General features: G+C 56.4%; 1 protein-coding gene across 1 annotated transcript in view; it reads left to right on the top strand.

Annotated features, from left to right (window-relative positions):
• LOC133354437 (WD repeat and FYVE domain-containing protein 3-like) overlaps nucleotides 1-13,986 on the top strand; it is a 50,847-nt gene extending 36,861 nt beyond the window's left edge. Inside the window, 13 exon segments of the mRNA XM_061571257.1 lie at nucleotides 53-144; nucleotides 712-924; nucleotides 1,358-1,514; nucleotides 1,978-2,132; nucleotides 2,885-3,046; nucleotides 4,005-4,184; nucleotides 4,405-4,590; nucleotides 5,250-5,349; nucleotides 5,549-5,698; nucleotides 6,747-6,983; nucleotides 7,347-7,458; nucleotides 8,048-8,245; nucleotides 8,796-13,986. Coding sequence (XP_061427241.1) covers nucleotides 53-144; nucleotides 712-924; nucleotides 1,358-1,514; nucleotides 1,978-2,132; nucleotides 2,885-3,046; nucleotides 4,005-4,184; nucleotides 4,405-4,590; nucleotides 5,250-5,349; nucleotides 5,549-5,698; nucleotides 6,747-6,983; nucleotides 7,347-7,458; nucleotides 8,048-8,245; nucleotides 8,796-8,970 — 2,117 coding nt within the window. The 3' untranslated portion in view covers nucleotides 8,971-13,986.
• The last annotated feature ends 3,162 nt before the right edge of the window (nucleotides 13,987-17,148 follow it).

Below are 17,148 nucleotides of genomic sequence, written 5' to 3'. Positions count from 1 at the left end.
TCGTTGCAGCACTGAGCTGACGCGTGTCTCCGCGCCATCCGTGCCCTGGCAGGCTGCAAGCAGAACGGCATCAAGCTGGGCGACGTGCTCCTCCCGGCCTGGGCCAAGGGAGACCCGCGCGAGTTCATCCGCGTGCACCGCCAGGTGGGTCCTGCGGGTGACATTGGCCCCCCACCCACGCCACCCCCCGTCCCCCGTCCAATTTCACAACCGCTTCCCAGCCCGACGCCTGGGCTTTCTTCGGCCCTTGGGCCCCGGTGCAGTTGCACTGCCTGCACACTCAACATCTATGCCACTGCTCTCGCTGTAAATATCCTTCCTCCAACAACAACGAGAAAAGCCGCCGTTCGCCACGAAGTGGCAGTTACGTCACTACGGCGCGTCAGGTGAAGTGTCGAAGCCCTGCTGGCAGGAGGTCACGGGACAGACCCAGGTCTCATGGGATGATTGACTGAGATGACTGGCAGATGCATCACTTGTGCCCCCCACTGTGCCAACTAGCTGCATTTTAGCTACCCCGCGCTCCACTCGGTGTTGTGAGCATTGCTCTTCTGCCCTCCGCTGTTGTTGTAAATGCCCTGTAGCATCTTTTACGAGCCTCCTCTATAGAGGCCGTGTCACACACCCCGCCGTGTCGGCCCGTTGTCACGCCCGCCGCTGCGTCACCCTGCCATCGTGTCACCCCATCCCCACGCCACCCCGATCGATCAGGCTCTGGAGTGCGACTACGTGAGTGCGCACCTGCACGAGTGGATCGACCTGGTGTTCGGCTACAAACAGCAGGGCCCCGCCGCCGTGGAGGCCGTCAACGTGTTCCACCACCTCTTCTACGAGGGCCAGGTGGACATCTACAACATCAATGACCCGCTCAAGAAGACCGCCACCATCGGCTTCATCAACAACTTCGGGCAGATCCCCAAGCAGGTGACCGTGACCTCAACCCGCGCCGCTCGGTCTCAGTCTGGTTTCTGGTCGGCTGATTTGTGGAGGAGGTGGCGGTGGTGGCCTTGAGGTCAGAGCCGCTGAGCCGGCGCCACTGAAAACCTGGAATCGAATCGAGGTTCTGGCCATCCAACCACAGTGAGCACACCGGGTTCTCAAGTGCAGCGAACGAGTCGATGGTCTCAGCTCGGTCACTAATGACCTCACAGAAAAATAATCATGCAAACGTTCATGCTTCTGAAGCTATTGCTGCTGAGGATGATGATGATGCTGCTCACGATGATGGTGGTGATGATGCTGAATCTACTACTACTACTGATGATGATTGAAGCTGATGATGATGAAACTACCACTGATGCTGTTGAAGCTGCCTGTGCTGATAATAATGATGATGATGATGACGGTGTTTGCGTAGCTCTTCCGGAAGCCGCACCCCCCGAAGCGCGTGCGTTGCCGTGGAAACGGCGAGAACCCCGGCGCGACCCCGACGGCGGGGGGTGGCAGTGGGGTCCCAGACCGCCTCTTTTTCCATCACCTTGACAACCTGAAGCCGTCCCTTGCGCCCGTCAAAGGTACCCGCGCGATTTATACTACATTTTCAGGTTCGGCAGCTGAAATGATCTGACGAAATCTGTGTCGTAAGACCCTCCACCGGCTGGCACAGCCCCACACAAATTGAACAATTATCATGATCCGAGTAAGCGATACGATGTTGATAAGCGTTCTTCACTTACCGCTGAGCTGAAACAACTATAAATGACGTGAGCTGAAACAATATGAAAGAATGAATGGATGTAGGGACTACATTATTATTTGAAGGAATGGGGGCCTGAATGATTAAATGGCTTATCAACAAAACGAATTACTTCAAAAAAGAAGGATTGAACGAATAAACACTGGAACTAATTAAATGATTTACTAAATTATTGATTTAGGGGAGGTTTCATTAAATCACATGGACTTAATGAATGAACTGTCGACTGAATGGACAGCTTAACAAATGAATGATGGCATGAATGACTGAATGAATAACAGAGCTCAAGGAACCTGTGGGTCACATCGTTTGCACGGACAAGGGCGTCTTGGCCACCGAGCAGAACCGCACACTGCTCCCGCCGCAGTTCAACCGCACGTTCTCCTGGGGCTACGCAGACCTCAGCTGCAAGCTGGGCAGCTACGAGTCGGAGAAGGTGCCCCCTGCACCACCACCCCCTGCACCTGCCCCATCGCCTGCACCCTCTCACCCTGCACCTGCCCCATCACCCGCATTCTTTCTTACCCCTGTACTACTGTAGTAAGTATATATGGAGGCTTGACGACAGGATCGGAGGCACACTTATTTATTACACCAACACAGTTATTACAGGTCACTTGGCTACAGGGATTTCTCGACAGCTAACCCCTCTAGCCTATACCAACTCCTCCACTACGGGACTAGGGGAGGCTATCTGTCCCAGCTTGGTTAAGCTGGGATCCCGGCTCCCTGAGTCACCAGACCAGCTTCGTCTGGGCTCTCGGGGCCACGCCACCGGCTTGCCCTGGTCGGCCCTTAGAAGGACAGCGAGCCAGGGGAGCTCCGGGGCCTATACTAGCAGGTCTTCGTTCTTCTCTGGTTAAAGCTGAGTCCCGACTCCCGAGCCTTTCGGCTCATCACCTTTTATAGGACTTGCCCCCAAGGGGGGGCCCGTGGGGGATACACATGCGGACGTCGGTGCGAGCGCCACCCTTGTGTACGGCCGTAACCCCGCCCCTTGTGTTTGTTGGCCATCCGTGGCCATGCATAATCACGCCTCAACATTCGTAGCCATGTGCAATTACACCTCTTCACTACTATCCAATGTCTATGCTCGCCATCTTCACCAACTTCTTTTCTCAAATGAAAATATTTCTGTTCCCCCACGTGTTTCCCTCCTGTGTCCCCCCCCCCACCACCGCGTGCCAGTGCTGCGTGGTGTTTGAGTGCCTGTGGGAGTGGGGCCACGTGCTGTGCGCCGTGTGCCCCAACCCGCGCCTTGTGGTCACGGGGGGCAGCAGCACGGTGGTGTGCGTGTGGCAGCTGGAGCAGGGTGGCACCAAGGAGCGCGCCCGCCTCACGCTCAGACAGGTGGGCACGCACACGGGTACACGCACACGGGTACACGCACACGGGTACACGCACACGGGTACACGCACACGGGTACACGCACACGGGTACACGCACACGGGTACACGCACACGGGTACACCCACACGGGTACACGCACACGGGTACACGCACACGGGTACACGCACACGGGTACACGCACACGGGTACACGGGCGGGTACACGCACACAGGTACACGCACACAGGTACACGCGCACAGGTACACGCACACGGGTACACGCACACGGGTACACGCACACGGGTACACGCACACGGGTACACGCACACGGGTACACGCACACGGGTACACGCACACGGGTACACGCACACGGGTACACGCACACGGGTACACGCACACGGGTACACGCACACGGGTACACGCACACGGGTACACGCACACGGGTACACGCACACGGGTACACGCACACGGGTACACGCACACGGGTACACGCACACGGGTACACGCACACGGGTACACGCACACGGGTACACGCACACGGGTACACGCACACGGGTACACGGGCGGGTACACGGTCGGGTACATGGGCGGGTACACGGACACGCACATGGACACGCACACGGGTACACACACGGGCGCACGGGTACAAACACGGACACACTTTTCCTAACGGATTGTTTAGGCTATAGGAAGAATCTTTGCCTTTGCATGTGGCTTCATGGACATATGGGGGATGGGGTGGGGAAATGGTGACGCACTGGTACGCACACTGCGTTACGAAGCCACCCAGGTTCAGTTTCCAGCCACGAGTGAAATCTGAACCTCTCCTGTGCCTCCACCAAGTACGGTTTGTCCCGAATTGAGTACCTGGTGTGGTGTGTCAACATCAGCACTGGAGAGGTTGCCGGACGCTGAGAGAGGTTTTGCAGTTTTGAGTGAGGCCGTTAACCCCGGCCACTCGTCCCCACTTGTCGCCCACAGCCGCTGTATGGCCACACGGACGCTGTCACGTGCCTGGCCGCGTCGCCCGCCTACCACATCGTGGTGAGCGGCTCGCGCGACCAGACGTGCTGCGTGTGGGACCTCAACAAGCTGACCTTCGTCACGCAGCTGCGGGGCCATCGGGCCCCCGTGTCGGCGCTCTGCATCAACGAGCTCACCGTGAGTGCCGCCCCCCCCACGGCCGACATGCACGCACGCTGTCCTGTCACGTACGCAGGGCGGGGGGTCAGCACGCGTTGAGGGCCCACCGACTCGCACCATTCCCATAGACGGTGACGTGCTCGTTGCAGTGTGCGTCAAGCTTGTTGCAGTGTGCGTCACGCTTATTGCACTGTGTGCGCGTGCATTCCTGTATCCTCTTCCTCCCCCCACGTGGCAGGGAGACATCGTGTCGTGCGCCGGCACGCACGCGTTTGTGTGGAGCATCAACGGCGACCCCGTGGCGAGCGTGAACACGTGCGCGGGTGGACGCAGCCAGCACATCCTGTGCTGCTGCGTGTCCGAGACAAGCGAGTGGGACCCGCACAACGTCATCGTCACGGGCCACTCGGACGGGGTCGTGCGCGTGAGTCGCCACCACCTCCACCCCGCCCCCGTCACTTTGCGCCCTGTGACGGCATTATTGTTATTTTTACTTGGGAAAGACTCGCTGAGTCTCATGACTCTTTTGCAGGAGGGTCCTGCAGGAGGGAGCAATGATTGCATAGTAGATTCCAATTGAGTGATCTACTGCATGATTTTTTACTTTTGACCAATTGGACCGTGACACTGGAACCCAATGGCCTATTCTTGCCATTCGCATCACAGGGTCTTTAACATCCACTGTGATACAGATACAGTGATACAGATGGCGCATGGCACCTCTTTGTGGTGAATAAACCCGCGATGTTAACCAGGTTATTGACGTTACCGAGACTCAACTCGCACAACAACAGCGTCCGCCATTCGCTACCGGGTGGCGGTGACGTAGCCACAGCACCTGCGCAAGGCTAGGCACAATGTGCGGTCTCCCCAGCGCTGATCTTCCACACCTTGCCAGGTACCCATTAAAGGTTGTGTCGGCCTGGGAATCAAAGTCAGATGCCGTGGTCCTCGCATGGTGCGCTAACCGCTGCACCACTACTCCCCCTTATAAGCATACGTATACTCAGTTGACCTTGGATCGGCGAAGTCAGCTGGGGCGGCGATATGAGTCATTTGTGTGCACGTGCCTGTTGTGCGCAGATGTGGCGCATGAAGTTTGTCCAAGTTCCAGAAATCATCGCACAGGACGAGACGAGGCTCTCGGAGAGGCAGCCGCTGCCCTCCACACTGCAGCCTATCGGTGAGATGGAGGGGCACTGTATGGGTAAGACGGGGTCCGGTATCGGTGAGACCAGGGTCTCGTATCGGTGAGACGGGGGTGCACTATCGGTGAGAGGGGGGTTAATTTTTGGATGAGATGATGGTTTTATTTAGGATGTCCTCTTGCTCTTTCCTCTCCCCCATTTACCCCCCCTCCCCCCCGTACCCCCCCCCGGCAGTGACGGACGGTGCAGATGATGAGAGCAGCGAGTCCGAGGGGGACGAGTGCAGCAGCTCCGCGGACGCCCGCAGCAACCGCTCGGCATCGCCACGGCAACCACGCGGCACGGAGCGGCACAGCGCGCCCTGGAGCACGGGCGACGCGAAGGGTGCGTGTCCACCGCTTGCAGCGCTCCCTGTGGCAACGGGTCGCTCGCCATTCACATAGCTGCACGCACGCGCGCGCCATCAAGAATCGGATCCGTGTGATTAATCATGGATGTTTGGGTTAGACCACTTAACTATGTGACCAAGCTATTGTTATCTAACCCAGGTATATTTACCATATATTTTAAAGGCAAAGTTGTGAATATGTGTGTCTGTTCAAAATGTTTAGCGTACTTCCCGACATGCAACAAACTGGAAATTTGCCATGTGGGTACTTTTCAGACTGTACACCATGCACAAATTCTAAAAATACACTTTTTTGGGGGGGGGGGGGGAGCTCAATAATGCTGATATTTTTTGCACGGCAAGTGAGCTGTGACGTCAAATCTGTCACGTGACCCGCGCATGTGGAAGCGTCACGCATTGTAGTGTAGTGGTTAGCGCACCGCGCTACGAACCCGGCGACCCGAGTTCGATTCCCGCTCACGGCCACCACTGGTAACGAATATTTAAACCGCTCCTGGGCCTCACCTAGGTCGACTCAGCCTCAAACGAGTAACTGGTGTGGTGTGTGAACATCGCCACTGGGGAGACAAAGGCGGCCGAGGCGTGGTGGATCCAAGTCCCGGGCGAAGCCGGGTAGTACAGCTAGTTTACCATAAAATACTAGGCGCCGTCTGCTTCAAAGTGAACGTTACAGTTCCTGTGATGTAATTCAAAACAAGTAGGCCATTGTGTGCCAATCCCTATTTGCCAAATTTGAAAAATATACCCACAAATTACAGTACTCAATTGTGCTCACTTGTAACAATCATCACCCTCTACTGGCAGGCAGACTAATGTCAGATCTTGAGTCACCTTGTTCTACACATGCACAGCTGCCACTGGGGGGAGCCCTTTCGAATGTTTGAGATGAGATGTACGTCATGGTGTAGATGCCCCAGCATCACAGGCGCTCCAGTAGAAACAACTAATTCATTACAGCACCTGCCGTAAGCCTTTGTGCTCGGATGCGATGGCCTTAAACGGAGCGTTCTGTGCGGAACTCAGTCCCGGCCTCGGACGACCCCAAGCGCTGGTCCCAGAACCTGAGCGTGGAGGAGAGCGACGGCTACGTGCTGGTGAGCTACGGCGACGGCGCCGCCCTGGGCCGCCCCGCAGACCCTGCGCGCTCCCGCGCCAGCTCCCAGGCGAGCTCCGAGGCCTCTCCTGAAAACCAGGCGCTGGCGCAATCACAGCCGCAGCCTCCGCCGGAAACGCAGAGCCCGGCGAGCAAGCTGAAGTCGGGTGAGCGTGCACTCGTGCCGGTCTCGGCACCTCGTTCATTCGTTTGTCCGTTCGTTCGGTCATTTGTCTATTTGGTCTTTCTTTTGTTCGTTGAGTTCCTCGTTGATTCGGTATTTCATAAATGTTTTTGTTTATACGTTAATTCGCACTTGAGTATCCAGTGGCATAGCTGGGTTGGCCTTCTGGCGAGCCAGGATATGGCTCCTCCTCGACGCTCACGGGAAGGGAGTCTCGCAACATTTGCGTGATCCGCGAAGCCTCGCTGCTTCCACAGTGCTGGATTATGACGCGTCTCTAACACCATAGCAGGCACATGGAAATGGCACGGCACGATGGTCATTGACGCGGCTGTGCCACTTGCAGGTTTCTGCTGGGAGCGGCAACTGGTGCTGTGCGGGAGGCTCACGATGCACACGGCGTTCGACCGCAAGGACAACGCTCAGCCGGCCGAGGTCACCGCCCTCACCATCTCCAAGTGAGCGCGCGCGCGCAGTCCCACCCACCGTGACGCGATGCCGCACGTCCGATCCTTCCTGCATGTCACTTTCCTTCGAGCGGCCGCAATTTGGACAAATTGTGTCAGATTTCGAGTGGGAGCACGTCTGTCAGCAGTGGCGTGAGCAGGTTATTGCAGGGCTGCGCATTTAGCCTTTGCATTGACCCATCGTCCCAGCTCCAATGCAATTTTCGCTTTTATCGTTGTGTTGTGTGTGCACGTGTGCGTGTGTGGAACGGTAGTGAAGTGGTTGGCGAACTGCTTATTGTCGACATGAGGACCTCATGTGGTCCTGACCAACCACTCCATTGCGTGCCGTGCTCGCTCGCAGCACTTCCCCGAACAGCCGATTTCGACTACACGGGGGGTCTTTGTCGCGTGGGTGTCGACACAGTGGGCAGCACAGGTTGTGCATATCTGCCAATCATCTCGGTCAGTCAACCCACGGGCACCCGAGTCTCGTCTCGTGACGGCCTCAAGAGCGCACGCCTAGCCCGGCGCAAGCACCGCGGCGACACCGCCGGCGCTTACCCGGCGAATGGTGGCGGTTGACGATCGGCGTGCGCAGGGACCAGAGCCGCGTGCTGGTGGGCGACGCGCGAGGCCGCGTGTTCAGTTGGGCCGTGAGCGAGAGCCCCGGCCGCACGGCCGCCGACCACTGGGTGCGCGACGAGGGCGGCGACGCGTGCGCCGCCTGCGCCACGCGCTTCTCCATCACCGAGCGCCGGCACCACTGCCGCAACTGCGGGCAGCTCTTCTGCCAGAGGTTGGGCACCCACCCAAGCCAGCTGGTCACGCAACGAACCAAGCAGCCACCCGGCCAGCCACGTACCCACACAACCTCCCACCCAGCCACCTAGCCACCCACCCAGTCAGCCACGTACCCACACAACCTCCCACCCAGCCACCTAGCCACCCAGCCAGCCAGCCAGCCACGTACCCACACAACCTCCCACCCAGCCACCTAGCCACCCACCCAGTCAGCCACGTACCCACACAACCTCCCACCCAGCCACCTAGCCACCCAGTCAACCACGTACCAATACAGCCAGAAGAACCACCAAGCTAGCTTGTGGTTGCGTTCAAAATATAGAAGGACAATTATATATTTGCAAATATTCCTTGTTTGCTCTGGTGTAGGGCCCGAAGAGCAGCACAGCTTTATACTCTAATTGTGTTCACACCGGATCAGCATTATGAGAGTTATCTCGCCCCCCCCACCCCCCAGTTACAGACAGAGCTCATGCATCAACGCTTTCAACATTTCTTCATAACAAAAACGTGACGATTCACTGCTTGCCGTGTTCCCCACGCAGGTGCAGCAAGTACCAGTCGGAGATCCGGCGGCTGAAGCTGATGTCGCCGGTCCGGGTGTGCCAAGCTTGCCACGCCAGCCTGCAGGCAGAGCGCGGCGGTGGCACTGCAGGCGGTGGCGGCAGCGGCGGCGGCAGCGGCGGGGACGGCGGCGAGCGTGGCCGCGTGGCCACGTGATGGCCGCGTGGCCACTTGATGATGCGCCACCGCGTCGTGCCGGACAGAACGCTGCTGGCCCTGCCTCGCCGGCGGTGTCTCCCTGTAACCCACGGTTGCCCCGTACTTCGCGCGATCGGCGGAGGGGGTGCGGTGGGCATGCGGTTCTTTTTTACGCCCAATTATATTCCAGTTGTCGTGGCATCGGCGTCACGTCGAGGCGTTTCCATGCGGAACTCTGGCGGCGAGCAGAGCAACGTCGCGCCGCAGAGCAGAACAGCCGCGGAGGATGAAGTCACGCGGCTTCACGTGAAGTCACCCAGGTCGCTCGTGCGAATGAGACCGTCCTCGTCGCGTAGGGTCTCGTTTGGTCAAACAAATAAACTTGAAATCCCTTCGATTGCCCCCTCGCCCGTGCCAGGCGGCGCTCCCTCCTGCCCTGTCGCCAGCAGTCGTCGTGTTTGGAAAACCTAAAGCTGAAATTTTCTGAATTGAAACCAAAAAATGTTGACGCAAATTGATCTTTTCGGTGAACGCGTCAACTCCCCACACTTGACGACCGTTTCCACGCAGGCGGCTGAAATCCGGTGGGAGCTCGGTGGGTCTCCAGTGGGCCACCCTGAACCACCCAGAGCCACCCAGCAGCTGTTTCCTAACATAATTCCCCCGTTGACGGGCTAAGATGGGACAGGAGAGATAATTCCCAATTGTTTGTTAAACATTTTTTTATCGTTTTAAAAAATTATGGTATGCTGGTCGTGAGTGATTTTTTTATTTTATTTTTATTTATCTGCTGCTGGGAAAGGCACCGACCTGGCATCGCTGGGAGGAGATGACAAAATAAACGCACACGCACACACAAGAACGCACGCACACACGCACCGGGTCACCGACGGCTGGGTCGGTGAGCCACAAAACCGGGAGCCGAGTCACCTGTTGCAAAATGGAACGGCGAATTCTCACGCAAAGCCGCCCCAACTAAACATGTATGTACGTGTGTCGAATTTATTTCACGGCGGATATTTGCGAATATTGGCGCAGAGAAACTGCACGCGAGCTCTACCGTGACTCACAACTTGACCGTACACGCACGCACACACACCGGCCCAGCGATCGTAGCTGCCATGCCGAAGTTTTGCGCAGCCTTTCTCATTAGCGAGCAAGTGCTGTCTACTCGTAATTACGCGCGAGGGACGCCCCGGCCTGGTGCAGCAGCCGGTGGCCTCCCCCAGCTTGGCGGGTTTCCCGTCGCTGTCGTCGTCGTCGTCGTCATCGTCGTGGTGTTTATTTGACGGGCGCGCGCCGTCGTTTCGCTAAAGGGACTTGTCGGAGTGCCGGCTCCAATGCGTCGGAGCGGCGTTATATCATACGTGTCTGAGCGTGCAATACTTATCGTTTTATTCCCACTGAGATGGGTGGAGTTGTGAAAGCTGGGAGCGCGTGTTCTGTGAGCCGTGCTCTGTGAGCCGTGGCAATTCTATCGGGGGCCCGAATGAGCAGCACTGCCCCCCCTCCCAACACCCAGTGTGCCCCCCCCCCGCCCCATTTAGAGTCAGATCCTTGACGATGTTGCCGCCGCCACCACCACCACAGACGTCTCATCCCCCTTGCAGTGGAGTTTGCCCCAAAACCCCATATCAGGTGGTTACTCGCCCCCATTGCCCCCATTACTGGGTCCTAGAATTGCCACTGCGCATGAGGAAGTGGAGCTGTCATGTACAGGAGGCTAAGTGGGATGGACGCAGCACTATACTATAGACGATGCTACTCGCGCGTGAACATGTCTGTCCCTCTGACGTGTAGCGATGTACATAAGGTTCAGTTGGAAACGCGGATAAAGGGCCACGTTCATGCGGAGGGGATCCGTAACGTGGACTTTTAGCGTCGGCACGACGTTAAAAGTCCACGGGGCCCCGGGGGCGGTGAGATGTTGGTGTAGAGGGATTCGTTCGGGAGATACGGACAGTGGCAGAGACAGGGAGGAGGGGGAGACAGACGAGTAGGGAGACAGGCGAGTAGGGAGATGCAGGCAGGGACTAAGCACGACAGGAGCAGGGGACCAATGGATGAGTTTATAATAACAACTCGTGAGTTATGACGTATTGGTTCACGCCGTGTCGCCATCAGCCTTGATTTGAACAGAACCGGCCGGATCCCAACTCTTGACTTGAAGGAAAAGTCTGCTCCCTTTTACGTCATTCCTGACCCACGGTCGTGCCCAGAGCGCCCTGGGATCCCGTTCGTCCTCGCTCCGCGCTCCGTGCCCGAGCCCCAACCCGGTGTGCCGGGCACGCGGCCGCACGCTCGGAACGAGCCCCCACAATGCAGGCGGTGCCGTCTCTCGCTTTGGGCATGATAGCACAACCCCCGCCGCCAGGGTCTGGTTTTTAGATGTTTATGGTTTTAACGGTTTGGTAGCAGTGGGCAAGTGGCTGTTGCGTTAAAGCAAAACTTTTAAGTGCAATGATCGGTCCTTAAAAATGAGATTTGCGACGCGAATACAAAGAGTTCAAGTTGGCGTTTAGGCTCGGGGGAACAATGGTAATAATAATTGTTATTGTTGTTGTGATCATCGTCATATCTCGAGGGAGATGCTCGATCTAAATGGGTTTGTGGATCGCATGCGTGGTCGTCCGTTTGATTTGCGACGTTGGAGCGGATGGTTCATTGGTCGTGTGGGAGAGAAATGTCGATTGACGTGATCGGCAGATGACTTGTAAGTGAACGAATTTTGTGCGAGCGGTTCACTCATTCACCTGCAGGGACTGCGTGTGCATGCGTCTGAGCGCGCGTGTGTGTTGTGCTTCTCTGTGTGTGTGTGCGTGCACGCGCGTCTATCCGTCCGTGTGTTTGTGTGTGTCGGTGGTGGAGCGGAAGCGAAGTGGTTCGCAGACTGCGACCCAATTTCGATTCCTGCTCGCAGCCATCACCAGTGGCGATGTGTAAATGTCGCCACTGGCCACCCACCCCCCGTGTGCTCACAGCACTTGCCTCCAACTCTCTGTTGAGGCTACATGGGTGATCTTTATCTTTCAGTGTGCCTGTCTCTGTTTGTATCGGAGTGTATCTCTGTGGGTGTCTGTCCCTCTGTGTGGCTGTGTGTGTCGCTCCCAGTGTTTATTTGTGTATCTGTGCGTGTATCACTTCGTGTGCATATGGCTGTGTGTATTTGCCCGAGTGTGCGTGTCTGTGTGTCATCACCAGAGCCCAGCTTTCACATCCATGTGACTTGATTACTGCCTTTCTTTGCATTGAACACTTTTTGTTACACTCGATATCACAGCGTTTGCGGTTCTGTTTACTATTCCCTTACACTGTGCTGTACATTTTCATGTAAAATTCGCCAATCTCATCTGATGCCTAGGCAGGACGCTTCTGTGATACATGGTGCAATAACTGCTGATGATGATGATGGACAAAGCAGGCAGTTTCGTGTCAGACCCCCCCCCCCCCCGGGAAGTGGTGGCTACGCCGCGCGTGGCTGCTGCCTGATATCCAGCGCCGTGGAGGCAACAGCGAGGGTTGACGGGTCACCCCACAAATGTTGTGAAAGTCCCTTCATTCACCACCACGACGTCGAGGAGGAGCCCGCTACGGTGGCTCGCCAGGAGAAGGCTGTACGGCCGCGTGCCGAATCCACCCGTCTCCCATCTGCACGGGGGATCGAGTGCCGCCCCCTCGCACGCCGGGTTTTCTCAGGGTGCTCCGGTCTCCTCCCACGTGTGTGTATATATATCAATACTCATTGGCTGAATACATCTTAATCTATACGACGCGCCTGCGTGTGTTGTGGATTGCGTGGCATTAAAATGCAGTTGCTTCAATGACGCCGCTAGCCTACACGCTCAGTCACCTGTGTACGATGAAGAGTTGGGACACGTGATTATTTAAGTAATGGATTACTCCGTTTGGTCACAATCGGAGAACACGAAAATAATTGGGGTGTGCCGCTGGACGGGAGGTGATGGGCGGGCCTTGATGTGATCGGCACCGCGAGCCGCGTCTTGTTGGGCGGGGCTTGCCTGGGGTTTCCCGCCTTCTCGAGGAGGGGTGTGGGGGGGTAGTCATTGACCCCAATAGTCATTGACCCCAATAGATGATACATTTGACATCAATTCATCGACTTCAATTGACTGCTATTCAAATTCAATGTTTTACAAAAGAGCCACGGTGTCGGCTCGCGTGTCTGGCTCGCACGGCATTGTCCTAGTGCTGTGCGCAACACGACGACGCGTCGTCGACGATGGTTGTCGGTCTCCTCTCGGTGGACCTGGGCCCCTGAACATCGCAAAGTCGCGGTCCTGTCACTGACTCCGGGGCCACCAAATGGAGCCGTGTCCGCTCTGTGCACGAGCCGCGCGCTTCACGCTCGCGTCGACCTGCTGCTGGACGAGGACTTTGTCCATTGCCGCCGCGAGGCGGTGCGGGGGAGGCAAGAGAGGCGATGGGGAGAAAACGCCAAAGTGTGGAGCAGTGTGAGGGCGCAAGCGGCGAGAGGATTTGCTCGTGACGGCGATTGAAAGCACGGCGAGGACGAGACGCGACGGTCGGTGACTGGTCGCGACCGAGGCCTCGACACGAGTGGTGGGGAGACTCGATGAATAAAGTTCACGGTAACAGCAGCGTGGGGCCATCCATCTCGTACGTACGCATGGAGGGGGGAGGGGGAGGTAACCCAAATGTGTACGCTTGCGTATGGGGGGTCTACTCACAATGTACACATAGGAAACGGGGGGGGGGGGGTGAAGCCTCGATAATAATTTGTCTACATCGGCCTTCAAATGAGCCACAGTTGAGTTTCTTCAGTTGTGAGACAAGTACTGCCGGGAGAAGTGGGACTGGGAGAGGTCACTCGTGTGCCACCGTGCCCCTGACTGCAGCTGTTACGCAGCTCAACAACATCAGTGGCCAGGGCACGCGACGTAATTCTTTAATGTAGCCGGCGGTGGACTATCTGTTTGCTTAAACGCGTTAATGTTATTCATCCTTGATCATTTCTGCGTGGATTAAATATGGGCCGCTCTAGGATTCGGAGGGGGGGGGGGGGGGTAAAAAGTTCGCGTGCGTACAGGGAGGGGGGGGGGATGGGTCAAGTTTTGACAGATTCTTGCGTACGCACTCGATGTGTGGCCCCTAACCACGGCAGTAGCGACTGGTCGCCGGAGTGCGAGCGGCACGAGTGAATGGGCGAGTGCTTTGGATGATGACTCCTATTGGCGCTTCGCGGGGCTGTGTCTCTGTGGATGCTGCCCCCCCCCCCCCCCCCGGTGTTTCGCTCAACGTGACTTCTGTCGGAGAGCGCGCGCGTCTGCCTGCCCATCCATCAGTGTGGATAAACAGATTTGGGATTCAAGTGAGAAGTCGATGTTTGTGTCTTTGTGTACAGCCTGAACGTGCACCTCGCCCGACATAAGCGATATTGTCACATCACCACCATATCTTAGTGGAGAACGGAAACCTTTGTGTGATGGTGTGTGTGGTGGATGTATGCATCTGCATGTACGTGTGTGTGTTGTATGTTAGTATGTGTGATTGTGTGGTGCGGGTGGTGAGGGTGGGGCGTGTGGTGGGTGGGGTGTGGGTGGTGAGGGGGGTGCGGGTGGTGAGGGTGGCGTGAGTGGTGCGGGTGGTGAGGGTGGCGTGAGTGGTGAGGGTGGGTGGTGCGTGGGGTGGTGAGGGTGGTGCGACTCGCGTGTGCTCACGTCACGGCTTGTCCTGAACATCGCCACCCTCGCCACCACCACCACCGCAATCACCACTTCCATCACCGCTACCACCATAAACCACCGTCAAAGACAAAGATCTCCCCCCCTACCCCACACTGAGAGCTTGAGCCGGACTGTTGTTGTTGGCCACGTGGTGTGAGCGGGCGCCGTGCCGTCAGGCGGCACGGCGCGTGCTGATGCCGCCCGGGTCGGCACACGGAGTGCGCCTCGCGGCGCTCTGCTCGGGGTGCCCTCAAGCGATTTCCGCCTCCCTCGCCGAGTTGCGAGTCGATTAATTGGTCGATTATTTATTTATTTTACAGTGTTAATTGCTGTAGCGCCTCTAGTGGCTGGCGGGTGTTCCTGCAAAACCAGTGACGTCATAAAGAGAAAATAATCGATTGTAATTGATTAATCGATGCGTCCTTGCTGCCCTACTTTGTGTGTCGGCTGCAAGTCTTGCGGTCGGCCGCGCGTTAGGTGCAAATCTCACCACCACCAATCATCGTCGCCACCACGAGCCTTCATGTCACTCACGTCGCGTCGGATTCAGGTTTCACCGCATCGGTTGTCCGATGACGGAATTGACGGGACACGTGACACGCGCGCGTGTGTGTGTTACTTCGTGACGTACACACGTGTCCACAACGCCGGCCGATAGCGTTGATGGGTTGATTAAATTATTCAAGTCAAGTCGAGGATGCCTCCCTTTTCAAATGAGGAATTTGGGTGGCACCCTTCTGACGATCCCATTGGTGGAAATGCCACGTTACTATGGCGGGAGTGGCAGTCTGTCCAGCGGGGGGAGGTGGTGGTGTGGGGGGGGGGGGGTTTGGCCACGAGAGGGTGGTTGGCCAGCATGGTGCTGACCAGCCACCCCCTCATGTGCCGTAACAGCCTTCTTAGGTGCCGCTACTAACAGCACTTGCCCCCAGTCTGTTTGAGGCTACACGGGGGATCTTTGTCTTTGGACAGCGATCTCAACCGCCACAGCACGCACTTAAATCGGGCCATCCATCACAAGATATCTGACTGCACGTTCCCCGGCAAATTTCCACGAGGTCACAATTGTCGGAGTCTTAACAAAGCGACGACCGCGGAGTGGCGGCCAAGGAGGGGAGAGGCGGCGTCCGAAAGTACACGTCCGCTGCGGAGACGGAGCGACGAAATCCGCGCGTGCGCAGAGACTCGATGGGTTGTCACGTCACAGCATTGTTACATTTTATTTTTACCTACGCGACTTTACCGAAAAAACCTAAGAGTACGAATCCTTGCAGTCACGAAAGCTTCAAATCTAGAAATAAACATGGAGACGGGTTGGTGAAGCCTTCGTTCAGCAGCAAGATGTTCACTCCCTCGCCTGGTATTCTTAGTCTTAGTGAGGACGCGGTCTTTCCGACAGCTCTGTTCTTCACCTGAAGACGGCTGCTTGTGTTGTGGCCGAAACGTCGTGAGAATTTTGTCGTATTTTTATTATTTTATTATTTCCCTTCTACGTGACTTTATCGAAAGATCCAAGAATATGAATCCCTGCAGCCACGAAAGCTTTAAATCTCAATTTACCTCGCCTGGTATACAGGAGGCCGTGGGATCGATTCCGACCCCGACGCCTGCTGTATATTTGGAGTTTGCCTGTTGCCACGTGGATTTTTCTCCGGGTCCTTCGTTTTTTCCCTACCCACTTAGGATTAACATCACGCCTTTAGAGTATTTTGGCCGCTTTACATTTCCACGTGATGATGAACCACTTCGTTGAACTTTCATTTGTGATGTGCAGGTCGCTTCTGAAAAGGAGCTACATCGCTCAGTGGGACTTGCCTGATGCAATGGTCATCGTAGTAAATCGACGACTCCATAGTTGGTGATGATTTTGGATTCTCTCGTCTATACACGAAGTAAGCACATCAACCAATTCTGGTGGAAACTCCTATCGGTTTTATTTCAGTAGCTCCTACAAACAACATATTTTACCATCATTAAACATAATTTATTATTATTAAACATCGCCTCACTTCGTTTACCATAATTTACCCTCGTCAAATCAAACAAGTGGGCGACCCTCCGCATCTCCCTTGGTGGCCCTGAGCCCGAAGTGCACGCCTCCCCAGCCGCTGCACCCAGTGCCGACGATCCCAGCAGCACGAGCAGCTGCACGTGTAGCAGCTGCACGTGTAGCAGCTGCACGTGTAGCAGCTGCACGTGTAGTAGCACCACGAGTAGCTGCACGTGTAGTAGTAGTAGCTACACGTGTAGCTACTGCACGTGTAGTAGCTACTGCACGTGTAGTAGCTGTAACGTGTAGTAGTAGCAGCTGCACGTGTAGTAGCTGCACCTGTAGTAGCTACTACACGTGTAGCAGCTGCACGTGTAGTAGCACCACGAGTAGCTGCTGCACGTGTAGTAGCACCACGAGTAGCTGCTGCACGTGTAGTAGCTACTACACGTGTAGTAGCTACTACTGCACGTGTAGTAGTAGCAGCTGCACGTGTAGTAG

The sequence above is a fragment of the Lethenteron reissneri genome, chromosome 47, assembly GCF_015708825.2.
Source record: "Lethenteron reissneri isolate LAM-NWPU_2019-01 chromosome 47, ASM1570882v1, whole genome shotgun sequence".
Taxonomy (NCBI): domain Eukaryota; kingdom Metazoa; phylum Chordata; class Hyperoartia; order Petromyzontiformes; family Petromyzontidae; genus Lethenteron; species Lethenteron reissneri.
This window is presented reverse-complemented; position numbering and strand designations above follow the sequence as displayed.